This window comes from Tinamus guttatus, unplaced genomic scaffold, assembly GCF_059628265.1.
Source record: "Tinamus guttatus ecotype Peru unplaced genomic scaffold, ASM5962826v1 Tinamus_guttatus_pri_ptg000080l, whole genome shotgun sequence".
In the NCBI taxonomy this organism is placed as follows: domain Eukaryota; kingdom Metazoa; phylum Chordata; class Aves; order Tinamiformes; family Tinamidae; genus Tinamus; species Tinamus guttatus.
The window spans coordinates 2167157-2187576 of NW_028288614.1; the positions used below are offsets into that span (position 1 = coordinate 2167157).

General features: G+C 40.6%; 1 protein-coding gene across 1 annotated transcript; it reads right to left on the minus strand.

The window, feature by feature from the left end:
* Positions 1 to 972: 972 nt before the first annotated feature.
* Positions 973 to 15644, minus strand: UBXN2A (UBX domain protein 2A). Its single transcript, XM_088520130.1, is given in 8 exon segments — positions 973 to 1840; positions 1843 to 2023; positions 4600 to 4764; positions 8289 to 8429; positions 9988 to 10097; positions 11383 to 11518; positions 13130 to 13183; positions 15610 to 15644. Coding segments are annotated over 7 exon segments (882 nt in total). The 5' UTR covers positions 13171 to 13183; positions 15610 to 15644; the 3' UTR covers positions 973 to 1732.
* Positions 15645 to 20420: the final 4776 nt, after the last annotated feature.

Sequence of the window (20420 nt, forward strand, 5' to 3'; positions counted from 1 at the left end):
ATGTGTGGTGTTCTTATACTTAGTTTTATATTAAAACAAATTCAAAGGCTTTAGATAATAAAATTCCCTGTTCAGAAAGCTCTGCAAACTAAGAACTGAAGCTCTCTACATGATTTGTCTCTTCAATTTTAATATTGTATTTGACTGGTCCTACTACTAGAGATCTGGTAGACTTTTTATGTAACAGGAGACAGTGTAAGAGCAAACAAAATTTAGTTGTGTTATTTGCTATATTAAGTTGAATGACACAGCAACTGCTATAAACTATCTGTAAAGAACTGCCTAGTTTTCAGAGATTTGCATTTTGAATACACTCAATAGACACTTGTGCAGTTGAATTCCATCAACTGCTCTAACGTGGACCTGGAGAGATGCTAAAGCAAAATACACTTTTACAACCCTATGAATAAATTAAGTGCAGGCGTTGTTTGAGGTAATAGGAGTTTTAGGAAGAATTCGAGTCACTCCAGTAAGTCATCTTCTATTTAAAACAAAACCAGGAAACCGTAAACCCATCTTCCAGTCAGCCACGCAGAAGAAATATTTGTGCAGGTAGCCTAAACCAGTGACCATTCATTGAAGGCCCCAGGCAGAGTCTTATCCAGAGACTTCAGTTCCATTCACAAACCCACATGCTACTTAGCAAGTACAATTCCCAGGATATTAAGCTTTTATGCTGATTTCTCCTTCAGCAAAATTTGGAGTGGTTGCCTCCAAATCTTATGCCCCCAAAATACAAACAGCAAAATAAGACTTGGATGAAAAGGGAAGGTGATAGGGTGGGAGAAACCCTGACTTTCAAATAAGGATTTTGAACATCTCAGAAATATGGGCACATGCACTTAGTGCACCCTGCAGCTGGTTGTTTGAGGACAAAATAATAACGAAACAGCTATATTCCTCTAAGCCACTATGCCTGTAAACTCCAGAAAAAAAAAAAAAAAAAAAAGCTTAGATGAGAAAGGCTAGCAGTGGTTCTCTGCTTCTTCTAGTGAAATAGGTAGTTTAACATCACCCTGTAAAACACCTGTGGCGGAACGTGAGGGAGGCAGAAACCACTTCAGCCATCAGCAATAATGCCTAATTTTGAGGCACTTCATATGCAGCATGCACCAGACTACCTCGTTTTTAATCTTCTCACACATGCACCTACCACATGAAAACTTTATGGAACATTCACACTGTAGAAGTTTAATCCTAAAGATACCGATATGCAGAAGTTAAATCCTAAAGATACTGATACTATAGAATATTTTCAAGTTATTTAGAGTTCAAATGTGAGCTTCCCTGCAGCGTCTGTTGCCTAAACATTACTGTAAGAACAATGCAAACTGAAGCAGCTTACACTGAAAAATAGGTGAAGCCAGACAGTTAAGTTTCATTTCAGTCCAAAGTGCAAAAATAATGTTTTCCTTACAAGGTGCTATTAGTAGTAGTAAAGTCTTAGAGTAGTACCATTTCGCCTAGACACTCCTTAAAGAATAGGCTGGCAAAGCTTATCTACCTAAGAAGTTCTAAAGACGGCCCTGTTGTACAGTTATCTCTGCTACATTATAGCCAGGTTCTCACCACAAAAATGTGTAGAAGATACTTCTATTATAGCAGATGATAGCACAGCACACTTTTTGCTAAGAGTGCAGCTAAGTGAGGATCATAGTGCATCCAGATATTGCTGGTTACATTTTTGGTTTTGTCTAGTTTTGTCTGTGTGTAGCTTTTGGCAAGTTAAAATCTAATTTGCGCTCATGCTTTCGATTGCGCTGTTTTGCTCATTCTTGAGAGGTCCTTCAGATGTAGCAGCAGTTCTACAGTCACTCTCAGGTGCTTTTTCCACTACGAGTGTCTGAACGGCTCAGTTGTTTTCTGAAGTCTCTGAACGACGACAGCGTTTTGCAACTTGGCTTCCTCTAGCGTGAGCGTCTCATCCTGCAGCTCTTGAAAGGGCAGAGAAGTAGTCAGTGTGAAGGGAACCCTTCCCTGTGATCCTTGGTATTTTGTGATGAAATCTCTGATGTGGCTTATTCTGAGAAGAGGGAAAAAAAGAAAATTGGGCATTAAGTACTCAAATCCCAATGCAGAATATACACACAATACACAGAGCTACCTCTGAGACTCCTGTTTCACACAGGAGAACCTGATGGCCCAGGTTTCAGATAAACCCCCAAGGAGATGGTTGTGGAGGAATAGAGAAGGGCTGGACCACTTGCAGGGCCTGGACACTTGAGAGGAAGGACCAAGGTTCCTCCAACATTCTTAGGGCAATCCCAAAGGGCAAAGATGCTGGAGCATATTGCTCCAGAAACCCAGATGTTTCACTGCAGCTCACACATTTCTTCACAGCTGGCAGCTCTCTGAGCTGTGGTCTCTACAACCATGAGCTGGAATAAGCAAGTCTCTATGGTGTAATGTGTATAGCAGCACTATAATAAAAATTTAAGAAGTCTTGCAAAACTTCCCCAAATATTAATTAAGTCTAAACATAGTCTCCTCCTACCAAAGCAGGGGAAGGGGTGAATTCATGACCCCTTAATAGCCAGCCTGAATCTCTAAAGAACAAGGAGCAAGACAGCTTTGTAATAACAAGGAAGAGTCTGGACTGAGCAGTTTGATTAGAAAAGGAAGATGACAGGATACATCCATACCCGAAAAATAAATGGTGCCTCTGGGCAGACTCTGCCCAGAGGCAAATTTTTAAGCTCACCCTTCCTTCCCCCACGAGTCAGGAAGCTTCCAGGGTTTTCTGGCTACACAGAATGGTCCCTGACCTGATGTATCTCCTGATCTGAGTTTGGGAGAATGCTACGTGGCCTGAGTGAAACCAAATCCAATAATTAGTAGCACGGATGACCAAGCTCCTCTGCCACACGTAGATAGTGACTATATCTGTCCTATTAATTCCTGGTCACTGTTCATTTTTGTCCTACAGGCTATAGCTTGGTTTACAAATAGGGGATTTTGGTCTGCTCCTCCCACTGAAAAGGGGAGTATTCTGTTCTGATGCAAGTGCCCTACTTGCAGTCCTAACCTTTAGGTTCTACCCCCCAACAAGGACTTCCCCATTCCTTGTTAGACCATAGGCACATACTATACATATAGCCCAGAAACATGACGGCCACATGGTAAGAACATATGTCATTATGGAATATTCACTGTAAGCTTGTCCTAAGAAGAGCATCACACCAGCAGGGCAGCTTATCACAGAATTCGAGAATGGTTGAGGTTGGAAGGGACTTCTGTAGGTCACCTAGTCCAACTCCCCCACTCCAGTAGGGACACCCAGAGCACGTGGCACAGGGTGGCATCCAGGCGGGTTTGGAAGATCTCCAGAGAAGGAGACTCCACAACCTCTCTGGGCAGCCTGTGCCAGGGCTCCGTCACCCTCACGGAAAAAGTTCTTCCTCATGTCATGTTCTTCCTTATATCAGACTTGTTTTCTCCAAAAGCACCTAGCAGCTTTTCACACTTTTATTTACCTAAAGATGAAAGCAAACTTCGAATAATGACTTACAGATTTATAATCAAAATAGCAACTGACTCCTCAGTACATCACAACAGTGTTTCAGTTCATACCTCAGGCTTCTAGAGTTAACAGTAACAAAGTAGTACTACTTAAGGCAGAAAGAGTTATAATCATTAGCTTGTAACTGCTAAGCTTTCCATGTGCCCAGACACAACGCCTTATGAGCTTACCTTAACAGCAGCCTAGATTGTGCTCAGCCTATCATCACTTCAAATTGCATCAGAGCACAGCACAGACAACACGTCATTTCAGTATTACATGACTGTGCAGTACTGAGCAGCAAACTACAAATTTGAGAAAAGTGTTAAGAGAGTAGTTCTACAATTTAAATAGTTAATTCCACCTTCTTTCTCAAAGTCCCAGCACACACATGCTGGGCTGACACTTCTGATGTTACCATTAATAAGTCTCTTTGGGGAACTGCAAGTTTTAGTGATGAGAATTAAATATACCAGATGCATTCTAGTCTGGCTTTGCTGACAGAGCTGACGTAGGTGAATAACCCCTCCTGCTTAATGCACTGACTCTGTCCCTCCCTAGAGGCTCCTTTGGCTCAAATCTAAGTCACATCCTCCAGCTCCCTCTGCATGCTGGAAGGGATACAAGTGGATGTGCTAAAACTCAACATCTGTAGTACAGTCTCTGCTCAGTGACTACCTTTGTTTTTATTTTTTGAGTTGCTCCAGATGTACTCATTTTGTGAAATATCTGTCATCCCAAAAGCTGTGCAAAAATCCTGCTCAACTCCCTCCTCCAGTAATGAGCAACGTATCTACCTTTACTTGCAATAAGCTACAAGGAAGCCCTAAAATTTCTTGGGCACATTTTTACTGTTCTGCACTAACTAGTTAATGTCACTGCACATTCCTCTTACACTCCCATCTTGTCAACTAAAAATTGATTAGTTTCTCAAAAAAAACAAGTACTCTAGATTCAGCTGAATAGTTCTCCGTTGTTAAGTAAACATAATGGGGGTGCCATAATTATTACTCACAGAATGTAGAGACCTATTGCACATACACTTATAGGATAAATAGTTCTGATGCAGATGCATAGCACAGTGCTAGAAGATATCTTACCTGTGAGAAGCATTGAATTTCTGCACTATCCTTTTTCCATCAGCTAACCAGATCTGGATGCTCGTGATGGGCTCCAAGTCATTTAAGGGTACTAACGGAAGAGGTCTTTTGCTGTCAGCTTCTTGGTGGTCATCTGCTGCTGTAGAAATGATCCTTGGAGTTGCACTGAAAAGGCAACACAAGGTTATGTCACTTGAGGTCACCTGGGAGTTTGAACCTCCATTCACACCGCTGCTTCTGGAGGTTTCTACCCTCAGTCGATGTGCATTGAGGATTTCCTTTTTTTTAAGAAATAGAGGAATACTAACATGGATGTTGGATTTTAAACAAATTTTTACATGTCAGTATCTTCTCTTGAAGACTACAATGTTAAAAGAGTCTTAGCTTGTTCACAGAAAATGGTGGAGGGGAAAAAAGCAAGGATTAAACACAAACACACAAGAGAAGTGAGAGAGTTTGAAGATTTTTCATTCATTTTTGTACTCCAACCACACAGGTGAAACTTTCAGGTGTGCATCAGGTGTGCATGCACTGCTTAAATCACCAATAGGGTCCGATCCAACGGGAATAGCCTCAATGTCTGTAAGTACAACCAGCTGTTTCCTTGCAAAATAACAGCAGTGATGTAAGGAGTTACTGTTTCTCTCAGCTCAGCCATGGTCACTGACTACACAAGTGCTTCACAGACGTTGCAGGGAAAGTTTTATCTTTGCACTGGAAAAAATATCCATTACTGTTTCTTAAGTGAGGTGTCAGTAACAAATGGCCATGCATAGCACTTCTTAAAACTATTGCATCTGCTTCACAAACAAGCCCCAGCTTTACATCATTTTGTTCCTGTAGGTTTGATAGTTTAATCAAAACGAAGACAAAGCCACTTTTTCATTAAAAAAATAATAAAAAAAGTATTTGTTGAAGACTATGCCTAAAAATAAATAAATAAAAAGTAGTTGGACTCTGGAACTCATGTCCTTCTCATGCTGAGATATTAAAAAAATCTATTTCAGAATCTTCCACTGTCTAAGTAAGCATCCTAATTTCTAGGCTGCCAGCCAAGAATAGAGGTGCTTCTAATTTCTCCCATTGAAACTGCATGAAAAGAATGAGAAGCAGGGAATCTCACTCCCAAGCGAGGGATAAGGGATGTTCAGTGGGACTGGAGGCACCAGAGGGGCACAGACTTCACTGCTCTGCATTATACCAAAATCAACTGGGGAGCAAGAAGTAGAAATGAACAGACGCCAGGAGAAACATCTGCAAAAGATCCTGGTGCTCCAGTGATAGGTAACGCATTAGGCTCCCATCCATACTTCTTTGTTTCTGTTCGTGTTTAACCTCTCATAAAGTCTGGTGGTCCTCCAGAGCTGGAGAGAAGGCTTGAGGACCAGCAAGGTGATGTCAAATATGGGAAGCAGAATGGAATGAAGTGTCCAAGTCAGCCCAGCAATGATCAGTTCTGCCCAGTGGGGTTCGGTTCCAGAACAAACCCATCAACCACAGTGGTCATTCAGACACAGGTCTCTCAAGCAGATACAAACTCTGGTGCAATTCTTGAGCCAAAGCTCCTCTTTTGTGTTCATATCTCAAGAATTTTTACTAGGTGTCGGAGATGATCCTCCCAATAACAAGTGTATGTGGAATAAAACTGAAGCCAAGTAAAAGCTGAGCTGCAAGGAAAAGTTAGGAGGATGCTCACCAGGGTTTAAAGTGTGTCCATACTTAGTAGCTTTGCCCTTTTAGAGCTGGCAGATGAAGCCATGTAGCGGTAGCAGCTTTGACTAAAGCCGCAAACCAAGAACTAAAGGCTTATTAACCTGATTTCAAAGCATCATCTCTTTCAAAGGCTTCCTTATTCCTGTTGCATCTTCTTTTAATAATCTTATAAACTAAACATGGAAGAGGCATGAGACCCTCTAGTCATTTTACAGAAAAAAACCCCTAAGGGAATTGTACCTTATCCAGACTAAGGGTTAAGAAGCTTGACACACAACGTTTTACTCTAATGAGGTTATGAAGCAAGTCCACTTTGCTACAAGCGTTTTCAGTCAATATTTTCATTAACATGCTTTGGAGGTATATAAAATGTATAGTTAAGCTGAACAAAGAAACGTGGTTGTGAATCTTACACAAACCATTAAATGCAGCTACGCAGAGATGGATAAAACAGAAGAGAGAAACCCTTTACTTGCACGGATTCATTAGACTCTTCTAACATACCTTATAAGTCTCCCTATAACATAGGGAAAAGGATCAAACTCAGATGAGTTTTACATGTATAAAAAACAGTCCTAGTTCCTTTCCTCCAGCAGAGCTTACAGTGAGCCAGTGGCAGATAAGGACTACAAAGTTCATTCACCTATATAATCCATCCATCCTAGAAACACCAGGAGGAAAACCATGAGGACTATTTAAAAAAAAAAAAGTTTAATGGGGGGAAAAAAGGTATTTTATCTAGTCTGTAATGAACAAATATGCTGAGCAAGTTGTAAGACATCTCAGTGCATAAAACCGGCCAGCTGAAATGCATAAAATAGCAGGTTTCTAGAATCTACTGGGAAGCAAGATCATTCCTTGCTGTAGGCATGACAGAGCAAGACAAGCAAGTGAACAAGCTGACATTTAGTACTGATGTCAGCAGCAAAACCCAGCATATTTATAGATCACTTTTTCCTTTTCCTATATCCCTGTCTACTTGTGGATTAAACAGTATTAAATTCTTGACCCTTGTTTGCTCCGAACTTTGCTGCTACCAGAAGCAAGACTTGCAACATCTCATCTCCCCTTATCTGCTCCTCTTGGGAAGCTTTCCTGTACCGACCTCACCTACCCAGACATACAGCCACTGAATGGACTGTACGACACACGGATTTCTGAGGAAACATATACTGATTTCTCTAAGCCAGCCTGGAACCACTCAGTCTTTGCTATATATATGTTTCCTAAGCCAAAGTCTGTTTTTAAAAGCACACAAATCTTATGCGGCACAGATATGTGAAGATGATTTGGCCGAAATAAGCAACATCACAGAGGTTGACACGTGAACTCTTGGCTTGTCCCTCTACAACATTCTTCCAAAATACAGTGCTGTTTGGTAATAAATCAAGCCCAGTTTTAGCACTGGCAGCAGTGGTTGTTCTTCCCCACTCATACGAGAAGCATGGAATAATGTAGGAGGAATCAGTGTAATATGCTAAAAAGCTAATCCAATAAACATATGGTAGAATACTAAAAAATTCTCATAAAAGGAACCGAGTAAGAGGATATTTTGCATTCTATGAGAATGTCATATTCCCCTTTTCTCACACAAAAAAAAACGTGCATACAGCTTTAAAGGTGCTTTTCAGTTACCTTACGGAATAGAAGAGTGAAAAGCCTTTCAATGGGAAACAGCCCTTGCAGAAAGCACTGCCAATGTTCAGATCTTGAGCAGACAGGACCAAGAGCATCCCAGCCATATTAACAAAAGCACAGGCAGCAGGTTTTTGGGAACAGACGACCCCCTCTATTCAGCACTGATCTGCAAGGTTTTAAGACCTGACTGGATAAAACCCTGAGCAGCCTCAACAGACCCTGCTTTAAGCAGGAGGCTGGCAGGAGACCCCTGACGTCCCTCTCAACCTGAGTTATCATATAATCCTTTAGTGTAGGTATAGCTTGCTTCATGTCACAGATCATGCCACACTACTTACCTTCCTAATCTGTAACCATGTCCAGAAAAGGGATGGAACAGTGGCTTTTTCGACGATAAATACAATTCATCTTTCTTGTCTTCCACTTTCACATCTACCTCCTCCTTATCAAAAATTTTTCGTAGCTCAAAAGGCAGTTCCCTTAAGGAAAAAAAATATCACAAAAAGAAATGATACTGTTTTCAGTACACAAAGTAAATTATGAGGATAAACATAGGTATTAATTATTAATGTGTTTTTAAATTCATTAGTGAAAGCATTTACTAAGAGCTGTGTATTAAGTGCACATCATAGAAAACTTCAAATTCCTGATCTGCACATTAACTAGAAAGAAGAAAAAAAAACAGAAAAACAGACAGCATGAGAATTACTGGATGATGTTCAAATTTACTCAGCAGCTATCACACCAAAAAAAGCCCACAGAATGTGTAAAAAAATAGTATTAACAGACACAGCTGCAGTAGGTTTTTTTTTGTAATTGCCAGAGTAAAATAAAATAAAACACACTCGTCTTTTAGAGAAAGGCTGAGCTTAGAAACATATGTTTAATTACAGATAAACATGAATTTCAGCTTTTCAAAAAATTAAATCCCTAACAGCTCCACTATTCATGGAAATAGTATTGCCTTGGTGATGGGTTACTTGCTTTAAGGAGAACACAGCAGTGCCATCACTTAGAGCTCTGCTGCAGATACCACATTTTTGGGCTGGGGTACCTAGCTGGTACATGGACTGTACTGAGGGCTTCTCCACCAGCAAGTTATTTGGGAACCATCTTGTGATTACTTAGCATCTCTACAAGCAAACAGTGGAAGGGAGGTGCAAGCTGGTCTCTGATTCATGCAAACAGAGTAGGGGACTTCAAACAATGCAGTAAAATTGCTAGCGAAACCCATGTGGTTTACATCCACAGAGAAAAACACAGTGTAAAAATGCATTTTTTCAAGACCTGGTAAAGCATGGAGAAGACCAAAAATTAGCTTAATTGCTTCACATAAATGTAGAGGAATTACCAAATTATACTCTCCGTAGAAGTCCACTCATATGGGGCAACATAACACCACAAATGAAAGGATCAAAAAATATTAGTTTCTACATTCAATCTACTATTTTAAAGCATGCTGCATCGAATACTAGAGATTACAGCAGTCTGCCAGTCATTAACAGCAGGATTAAGGAAAGATTGCAGAATACACTCAAGTGATGGAAATCACCAGTTTGAACTAGAGAAAGAAACCAAAGGCTGATCAGAACTTCTGTAACATGCAGCAACTCTGCTCATTTAATGGAGGCTTTATCAATAATAGGAAAACACACAAAAGCCACAAAAAACAAAATGATCAACCACTTGTGGATCGAGTTTGTTACTTAAAGCATCATTTGAGTGGTAGATATTACCAGACATTCTCACTTGCCCTGTATTTCATCCTGCACCTGCTGTGCCTCCTACCAACACTTGCTTTTATCCATTTCATCAGCAAGCGCACCGCTACCGCAACACAAGGCTGCGAAACCCACGGATGTTAAAACAGCCATTAACGCTGCAAGAACTTGAGAGGCAAGAGCCCACACTCCTGCAGTGCCACCACAGAGCAAAGCCAAGCAGCTATGTCAAAACCCATCTAGCTTTAAAGCGTGAGCAAGCTGCTCTCCAAAGCATATTAACGCAGGCTGACTCAATACACAGAAGCTCACATACCCTTTTTTAATGGAGTCCAAGAACTGCTGGTTTGCAACATCAGCGTAACTCCTGAGTTCACCATCATTTACTGTAAATCCATTTTTCCAAAGTTTAATAATTATATCAACCTGTAAAATAAGAACAAATTCTCATCATGTCACTGATGTAAGCACTGTTTGACATACCGAGTCCCCTGTGTTTTTATATCCATCCACTGAGTGGCAAAAAAAAGCTGACAGAATGCTCACTTATAATCTATTTTGCTCTGTCTGTTGGTGCTGGACCAACTGCAAGGGGTAAGTGACATTCCTAAGTATCATCTCTCAATAAGAGATGACAAAAACCTCATCCCCATGCTTTCCCAGGCCAGGAATACTGCTTTCTCCCAGCAGGAAATAGAGAAGATTGAAGATGTCAACCTGCTGCAATTCTTCAAGAGCACTAATTTGAGAGCCTGTACATCTGGTGCCTGCAATACCAACTGCCAGCAGAGTCCAGCTGGGTTTGTTGCTGCCTTGCTTTGACCATTCAGGAGGATATTCTGAAGATGGAGCATTTAAAGCATTGATGCAGAAGCCTTTTACTCAGGAAAGGCAGGAACAGTTACCTAAAAACGTAACTTTTAGATAGCCATATTTTAATGTTACCGTGGAAAACCTGGGTCTATGAAAAAACCAACAAGTCTTTGGAGGATGAAAAAATAAATTCTCAGTAATTCACTCCCCTTGTCAGAGAGACATTTAGTTCTTCAACATGCAGCCTTCACACTGTTCACTGAAATGTCTCCAACCTCAACAGGGATAATAAATCTGGAATCGTTTTTTCCCATTTCTACATTGTGCCATTTGAAGAAGCATAGGGTCATTGAGGTCTGACTCCAGAAATTACACAGCCTTGACAGGTACATGGCCACATGTATGGCATATGAAACACGCACAAATACAGAATTCACCTCAGCTGGAAATTAGTTTGAACGTGGCTTCGTAGTACTTGACAGTATTTTTTTTTCTCCTCCTTCTATTTATGCACAGTTTGGCTTGTTAGAAGATGATTGCTACATAAACACACAGCATGTGCAAACTGTGAACAGAATCCCTTCTCTTTTGCTTGGGTAATCTGTTGAAAAGGCATACAGCCTGTAAAAGGTTGCAACTGTTTAAACAACTTTAGAGAGAGAGAATTCCATATGGCAATTTCTTTTGTGGTTACTTCTCGCATTCTTGCACACTATGATCAAACCACTCTCTTTACCAATAAAGCAAAAGTACATGAACCAATGCAAGTTACACAGATGATAGAGCATAGAGATTTTTCCAATCTTTGCATGACATCCACGTGTCTTTACAGGTGGACTGGATAAGACTGATAGAATTCTTGCATTGGTTTTCCAGTGTGCTGTCAGCCATCACCTACCTGATTCTTGACTGTAGCTGGGGGCATGCACATAGCACCAACCTTCTGAGCTTCTTCAAAAAGCTTATCTACAAAATAGTCACAGTTTTGATCTGTGCCATTCAGAATCTGATCATCAGTTCCAGATTTACACCTCCTGCAAAACAAAGACTCAGAAATTAGTTTGTTTTCTCAGAAAACACAATAGAAAACAGAAGTAGCTAACCCAGAAATTCAACACCTGCAGATACAAAGCATTTGTTCCCCTGCACCCAACTTAGCTGGTGTTGAAAAGCTCTGGTACAGCTCTGCATTGTGCTTTTTCAGAAAAAGGCATACAAATCTCTAACTGGTGTCTATTACTGGCACTTCAGAAGCACAATATAAAGAATGACAATAGAAAAGGTGAGACGAAGCTTCTAAAGTAGGCATCAGAGCAGAGAATGAAAATTAAGCAATTTGTACTTCTAATTCAAGCCATCAAACATTTAATCAAACACCTTCAAAAAGCTTTCCTTTTCTTAAAGCTTTTTCCTGTCAGAATGAATAACTTCCTTTACCATAATTTTTTAAAACACACATCCAAGAAAATTGCCCTAGCATTTACTTCCCTCCATCCAAGCCCTCCCAATCCCAGCACCAGCATAGAAGCACCTTTCCTGCCTTTGAAAGTATCTTACAGAAACCTGAAAACAACTCACTCAACACCACTTGAGCATGTTGAAGAAATACAATAGAAGATTACATATCTTGGAGATGGAAAGAGTATTAAAAAAGCTGCATCACCCATGTCTTTTATAGAGCACTGGATATGTGACCAAACAAAACAGGAAATATGCAACCTGAATGACAGTCTTTCAGTTTACGTTCTTTGCATAGTAGTAAGGGGATTATGCAACTTTTGATAAATATTGCAGAAGCTATTTCTATTGGAAATTCAGAAAAGTCTACCCTAGCTCTTGAAGAAAAACAGTTTTACATGAAAGCCTACATTAAATTTGAAAAGAACAATGTTTACTGGAATAGCAATTAGACATGTGTGCACAGAAAAAAGAAACGACTATTGTTAGCACTGCCTTTATGTAACAGTAAGATTAGCGACCTTAAACAAAAGAAAATCTCAGTGACATCATGAACTAAGTTTCGACATAATAAGCTTACCTCAAAAACATAACTGAAAACTCGTCACCTTCACACTGAATGTGGAGGCCCACAGTGGGCCAGCAGTTTGTAAGCCTGTCTTTCTATTTTAAGTAAAAATGTTGGTGAGGCTTCTTGCATCCAGGAAACATTCTAGGTATGCAAAAAATCTTTAAGCACAACAATCTGCCTCTTGAAAACTCCAATTTATGTGCAGCAGATGCATAAAGCAAACAAAGAACCCTTTATTCTTTAATTACAGATGTCCTTTACAGTTTAATCACAGAAAAATTCTGTTATGGAGGATAATAGCAACAAAAACATTTGCTCTAACAGATCTATTAGTTACTGTAACTATTATTTAAGTAGTGAGGAACTAGCAAACAGAAGACATGCCAGTTTGAAATCAGGTCTTTCGTTAACACTTCACTAGTTCTATTTCAGCTTGTACTTTTGGATATTTCATTCAAATCTCATCGCCAGTAACTCCCCTTATATTCTTCATAGTGTTAAAAGTTTTCCTGTTTCAAGTATATACAAGGTTAAAGGTCATGACAAGACACACAGACAGTAATAGGAGAAAGCAAGAGAAAAGAAATGTGTGCGTGGTGGGAGGATCAGCACTTACCATTCATCCTTCACAGTTTTTATACTGTCCACTTCTTTCATTTTGGTATTTTTCCTAATTATGGAAAGAAGATGGTTAAAAAAATAAAAACAGGAAATGGACAAAATGTCTAGCACACTTGATATATTTTGGAAGCTGAAACACTGTTCACAGCTTTTCCTGGGTTGATAGCACTCTTGAGCACAAACCTGACCCCCTCGCCTCCAAACACCCAAAGACTCCAGATGGTTCTTTGCTTTCCTGCAGTTTCCAATTTGATGACACATGAACCAAGCACTAGTTTCAGACACTCATAAAGCAGATTTCTTTTTCCTAAATGAACAAAATAAAAGCCATAGCGAACCATTAAAATGAAAATATAAGATATATCTTCACGTTCATGCTAGGTGAGGAAAAAAAATCTTTGTTTTGAGGGATATTAAACTCCTCCGATTTTTGGCAACCCTCTCTATCAGGCGGTTGCAGAAAAACTGCATTGCCACTGCAGGCAGGACGTCTAATGACCTTCAATGTGTGCTACCCAAAGCTGCAAGATCCGTCAGGCTCATTTTCCCTCTCCCTACCCTACCTCAACACATCGCCTCAGCCTCTCTGAAGCAGCACACTGCGCATTATGCTGCTCTGTCATTTAGATACAGAGAAAATCCTGGATTTGCAAGTACTAAATATACCTCAAGATTAGCCCGCTGAGTCAAAATGGACAAAGAATGGCATATTGATCTTGTTACAGTCACTTTTCTGAGCTACAGAAAAGAGCTACAGAAAGTCATAAAAACTAGAGACCCACAAAACAAACATCACCCTAAAATTTGAGAAGGCTGCAGGAGAAAAGATATTTTAAGTTGCAACTGTGTTTAAACAGCTATTCCTAAGGCTTGCTTGGCACAAGCTACACAGAAGATGTTCTGCTCCTGGTGGGTTGGGGATGAAGCCATATTATGCATAGCTATTAATAAGTGTCACCCATCATGCTCCTTAAAAAAGAAGCATGTGTAGCAAAGCTAAAATAAATAAAAAATTGCCTTGCCATCTGACTTAACAGATAATGGAGAAATTACACAACATTCACTGTAACACTTGAAGAAAAAAAAAATAAAGAAAGAGAGAAAGATATGGACATTCAGTTACTCAGTATTAACTTATGTTCCTCAGTTCCTCAGGAGGCTGCCTTTGATGTCTTCCCATGTTTGAAAGTCAAATCCTTATGAGACGCTTTCATCAGAAACGTAGGGAAGTCTTCAGAAACCACCCCCTAAGAACCAGTAAGACTCATTCGTGCCATATAACCATTGCAAGTTTTAAAGCTTAGGCAGTCTTCAATTTACGAGGCTCTGTTACACATAAATCAAAGCTCTGCTTAGCTTATCTTTGACATATCACACAGACGTGGTAGAGATTCTTTTTTTTTTTTTTCCCCTCCTGCTTTTACAAGTGTTCTGCCAGAACATTATATTTGGGTACATGGTGATCTTGTAACCATATCAGCTTTCTACGCTTAGGACTCCGCACTTGAACTTTGAAAACGTTGCTTTTTGATATCAAGATGTAAAATGAATTCAAAAGTACTCAAGAAGAAATATTTCTTTAAACTTCTCCCACTTCAGTTTTAGCACTGCAGCACAAAGCGTTTCGCATTAACGCGCATTTCTCTGCATGTTTCACTGTTTAAACGCCCCCATGGCGCGAGAGGCACCTCCAGCCACCTGCTGCTGTTGATTTCTTTGCAACTTGTCACCACGGCTGTTAAATGAAGCAGAGAGGCAGCGAAACAGCTCTTCAGACTAATCCTTTTGCTGCTTAGGCCGGCCCGATTGTGCAGGAGCGCTATTCAGAACTGGTGAGCTGTGAAAGCCCCTTCCCCTTCCACAGCACAACAGCAATTACGCTTAAAAGTAGTGTTTGCATTCGCGTGTCAAGGCAAAGAACACAGATTATGTGGCACGTTGGTGTCTACTGGGGCCAAAAAGGCCTCCGAAGCCCCACACGGGGAGAGGGCGACTTGCGCGGACAGACCCTGCTGGATCCTCCCGCCCACTCCTGACGGACACCCCTTGGTATCAAACAAACCGTTAAAAGCGCGGGGAGATTTTTCTCTTTTTCTTTCTGAGCTAAACAGCATCACAGAACCGCGAACTTTCCGCCTCTGGAAATTAAATCAACTAGAGGGAGAAGCCGAAGACGCTGGCGCAGCGGCCTCCGCTGAGGGCGGCCCCGGCCTTACCCAGCTCGGCCTCCCTGCCGGGGCGAGGCCGGCTCGGCTCGCGGAAATAAAAAATTAAATTAAAAAAAAAAAAAAAAGAAGAAGAAGAAGAAAGAAAGAAAGAAAGAAAAAGAGCGCGGTTTCTCAGGAGACGCTGCGGTAGCAGCCCGAGACCCCGTCGGGGGCAGCCCCGCGTCCCGCCGCGGCCGTTTGCCCCCGCAGGCCCCACGCTCGGCGCCGCGGGCTGCCTCGGTCCCCCCGCGTCCCCGCGGCCACTCACCGGGCGCCGCCGCGACCCCCGCGCCGCCAACGCGCTCCAACGTCCCGCGCCGCTCCGCGCATGCGCGCAACGCCCCCCCCCGGCAGCGCGGGAAGGGGGCGGTGCCGGCCCCGCCCTCCGCGGCGGCCGCCATGTCGCGTCCCGCGCCCGCCCCCCGCCGCACCGTGGTGACAGGAGCTGCGCTCCCTGTCGCACCTGCTGCCTTCTAATGAGGCTTCTCAATAATTAGCGATGTAAACTGTAAAAACATTTAGAATGAGCCGAAATTGAGCAGCCACAACTAGCTAATTCGCGGTAATTAATAGGAGATCCGCTGTGAATTGGCAAGTGTGAGCAGAGCGCTCTGAAGTAACGGTAAAAGGGTAAGATTGGGCTGAAGGTTTTCTTTGCTCGATCCTCTTTCTGCAGCCCCTTCGTTGTACCAACTAAAATTATGTTCTTCGAAAATATGACTGAAGAAAGATCTTGGATAGCAGGTCAGTGAAGGTGAGTAAAAGGAGTGAAATCTGCTCCTTAATTTGGCAGCTACAACTTACTTTTCTTTGTGGGGTGTATGCCACAACACACAACTTCCTGAAGGATAATTTTTAGTAATTGTGAAGCTGGATGAGATCCAAGTAGAGCTTATGCTTCTGAATTGTCTCTGAAGACAAGAGATACTTGTCTTTTATTTTAGTACAAATATGAGTCTCACTTCAAAATACAGATTTCTAAGATTACATTCTTACTCTATTTTTTTCAGCATGTAAACAACTTTGTTAGATAAGAGTCACTTGTTAGTTACAGGTGTTACTTCTCGATCCCAGTAAGTGTGCTGTGTAACTATCACAAACATATCATGTCACCATTGAAAAGAATTTATGGGGCTCTGTGTAAAATTACATTGGACCCCTTTTATTAAACACAGAAGTACAACAATCTGCTTTTGAGCTCTTTCTGCAAGGATTTATGGACCCCAGAGTAAGCACTGAAGGCATCAAGACTGGACGTACCTGGTGTAATGATGCAGTTGTGTATGGATTTAGATGCTGCCTGTTACTGAAAATCAGACTACAACTGACCTACTACAATGGAAATCAGTGTGCTAGTGAGTTTACTAGTTCCTTAACGCCTCTTTCAAGTACTACTCTTCTTTAGCAAAGCTATCAACAAGCATAGGGGTAAGAAAATCTAAGGAAAATATTCCTGCTTCTTAAATTTTAGTATAATGTACAAACTCAGTTTTTCTTAAAAGCTGAAAATTTTCAAGTTAGAGTGTTGTCACAATCTTTGCTAAAATTCTTTTAGACTCAGTGCATTTCATACAGCGTATTTTCTGGTAAAAAAGTACTACACAGGATGAACACAGAAGCAAATGGGCCTTTTATTACTGTGTGGTGAGCAGAAGCAAACAGCCGAGAATGAGTTCAGGGGAGAGAGGAGAAAAAAAAAAAAGAGCTATAGCAGGGTATTCATAAGATGAATACGGTGTCTCGTGGCCCTTTGTCATGAGGGATGAGATGCACTGGCGTGGAAAATAATAACAACCTCTGAACTTCTTATATAATGTGGGGGGGGGGAATCGCAGTGTTGACAAAGTAAAGCAGTGTTTTAGCTGTCACCACCCATCCTGTCAAGAGGACAGAAGGCCCGGTGCACAACAGTGAACTGAAAACTAGCGGAACAATAATTCTGAAGGGGTATTTTAAAACTATATATTCAACCAAACCCATTCCAGACAAAAGCATCAGTTACCTCTAATTAAACATCAACAGTTCAGCTGTATTGATTGACCTTAACTTGAGACAGCAGTTATTGCCTGAAGCCTTTGCAGTAATGCATGGGTATGCATACAGCCCTGACAGAACTGGGGGGAATGAGAATTGTATAACAGACTGGGATACAGAGTAGTTGCTCCATATGGAGAAATCCCAGTGACAAAGTCAGCACATTCCTCTGCACAATGTCCCCTTCCCACATACTCCTTGCAGGAATGTTGAACCTTGTAGGCTGACACACAGGGAGAAATAGCTTGAGGAATGAATGTTTCGGGAAAGCTGGTGCCCATTGGAAAAGTGAGTCATTGTTTTTATGGGCCATGTTGGGTGAATCAGCATTCATGACAGGGTATTAATTACCCTCATGCAATCAAGGACATGTCCACACATGCTATTGGAAACTGCACTGCAAATCTGTCTTGCAGTGCAAAAAAAAAAAAAAAAAAAAAAAGGTACACAACTTATTTTTAAAAAGTAACACAGAATGCATGAAACCATGAAAAACTCAAGAGAGACTGAGCTGTTAGAACCAGATAACAAACATGTTTAGAAATAACATATGATGTGATTTCCCAAAACAAAGACATACTTTGAAATGAAATTATGAGACAATGCCATAGCTTATGAGATGTATGACTGACTACAAATTCAGTGCTTGGATTTGTAGCAAGAAGGCACACTCTAAAGCTATGACTGTGTACAAGGACTAGGGAGATAGATGAGCAATAATGTTTTTGACACAGACCTCGCATGTGACCTTAATCAAGTCATTCTGCACTCCTGTGCCTACCATGTCTATATATACTGATGTGTTTCACAAAGGCTCATTTATACTCCAGCCATTTTAGGACATGGTCCACTTTGCTATGAAGCCACACACCGTCCAGCACAGTAACAGGCTGGTGGTATGACTTTCCTATGATTAATGATCATAAACAGCAAAGTGAGCTGATTTGCCACTTTTGTCCAGGATGGAAGCAATTTACAGCACTGAATGATAGTGAAGAACAGCCCAAACGGATTTCCTGGCCTGCAATATCATTAGCCAGTGAATTTCACACAGTTCTTAGTATTAGAAAAGACTATTTACTGTAACCTTTCCTCAAGAGAAAAAATGTTGTGGAAGCTAGTGGCCAGATGTGGTATGAAGCTAATTTTGAAACGTTAGGAGGTAAATCTCACCACTCCCATTTAATGTCATCTCCTCCCTGATACCGCTTCCATTATCTGTTGTAGTGTGGAAAAAAAGCGTGAGATTTGAGGGTTGATAGCAGGACTAAACATTGACTATTTAATTCTAGAATACCATTCTGCATTTCTAAATGATAATGATAGTCTTCAAATAATGTGGCATCTTTAATAACATAGCAAAATGACTGGGAGAGTGTCTGTATGTTCAGGTGATACCAATTCTGACTATTGGACACTGCTTGCTTGATGTTTCCAAACTTGTATCCTATGCACCTATGTTCTTCAAGGGGAAAACACACAATCTGAATTTCCTAAGATCCTGTCAGGAAGGGACTTCAAGCAGGTTTACAAGAACTTTGTGAATCCTCTTTATTTCAAGATTCAGCTGAAACCAAGATGAGTTGACAGCATGACAGAGGGGAACACACAAGAGCTTATAAATAGAGCCCCGAAAAGATTATTTCATTTCCTTCTTTGGAATGTTACAGCTATTTGGAGATATTACGAAGTAATCTCTGGCAAATTGCCCACGATTAAAGCAAGTGGGAACTCACTGAATAAAGTCCTTTGGTTCTTGCTACAGTGAAACTATTCACATCCCCAATAAAGGATGCAAGGTGTTTTGTTCTGTGATAATCTGCTCCTGATTTGCTTGTAAAAGAGGGATGGGTGGCAAAAAATCTTCCACTTCCAAATATTTTTTGTGCCAATATTACCAAATATTACTTGTGGTGTAAGTAAGGCTCTCCATCCCTCCTTATCCTAGGTAATTTCTGATTTGTTTCTTATGCTAAGTCCTAATAATATCTAATTCATGCTTGATGGGAAAGGAATCTTTTGCTCAAGTACTTTTCCACACTTTTCCAATTACCTAGTGCTGTACGTGCCATGACAGATGTTCTAGCTTTTTCTTAATATATGTTTCAGATATTTTCAGCTTCTTTTCTGAATAACTGGAGATAAAAGGATGTTGAAAACCCTTTTAAGGGTAAGCTCCCACATTTGTTATAAATTGGCTTCCTTTGAAACTTGGTTCTTCCCAATGGCATTTATTTTCAGAAGCATTTAGACATCTGTCTGTAAGACCAAACTACAGATCTTCAAAATGAATCTTAACTGGAAATAAGCCCTACAGAACTTTTATGTAATGTTTAGTGCAGTGTGGCTCCAACCCTTTTCCCTCTCCTTTCATTGTTCTCTTGTCTTTCTCAACTCAGAAAGTTCTTTATTTATTTATTTTTAATAGAATTGTGTATATACTGTTGAAGAGGGTCTAAATGGGTTTTTAATCCTGTTCTCTTTTTTTTTATGACACTTGAAACAAGCAACAGATATAAAAAAAAACGGCAAATGGCAACAAGTTAATTCTTGGATTAGGGAAATTACTCTAAATCCATTTCTACAGTACTTCATCTTTTATTCTTAAACCACATTTAACTCTCTTAGTATGTGTGATACAATATAAAATATTAATTGTATGTTAACTTGTCCTTTATATTTCAAACAAATAACAAACAAAACTATCACGCAAACCTTGTTATTTATGATTTATTTATTTTGTCAGTACTAAAAATGGAGATGGAGCTTACGTGGCCTCTATGAAGCTGAAAGCTGTTTCAGTCAAAATAACTAGTCATGTTTTACAAGAGTAACAAGACAACCAAGAAACCTGAAAATAAAACCATCTGCCAAAACCAAACAAGGGAGTAAACATCCAAAATGAAACATGTCTTCACATGTTCCCTGCTATGCTAACATAATGGGAATAAAGCATGAAAAATGTTCAAAGCAGCGAGCAGGGATTTTTAGCTACATCAGTCCCACTACAAGGGTAATCCCTCTGGCGTCAGAAAGAGCAGGGTT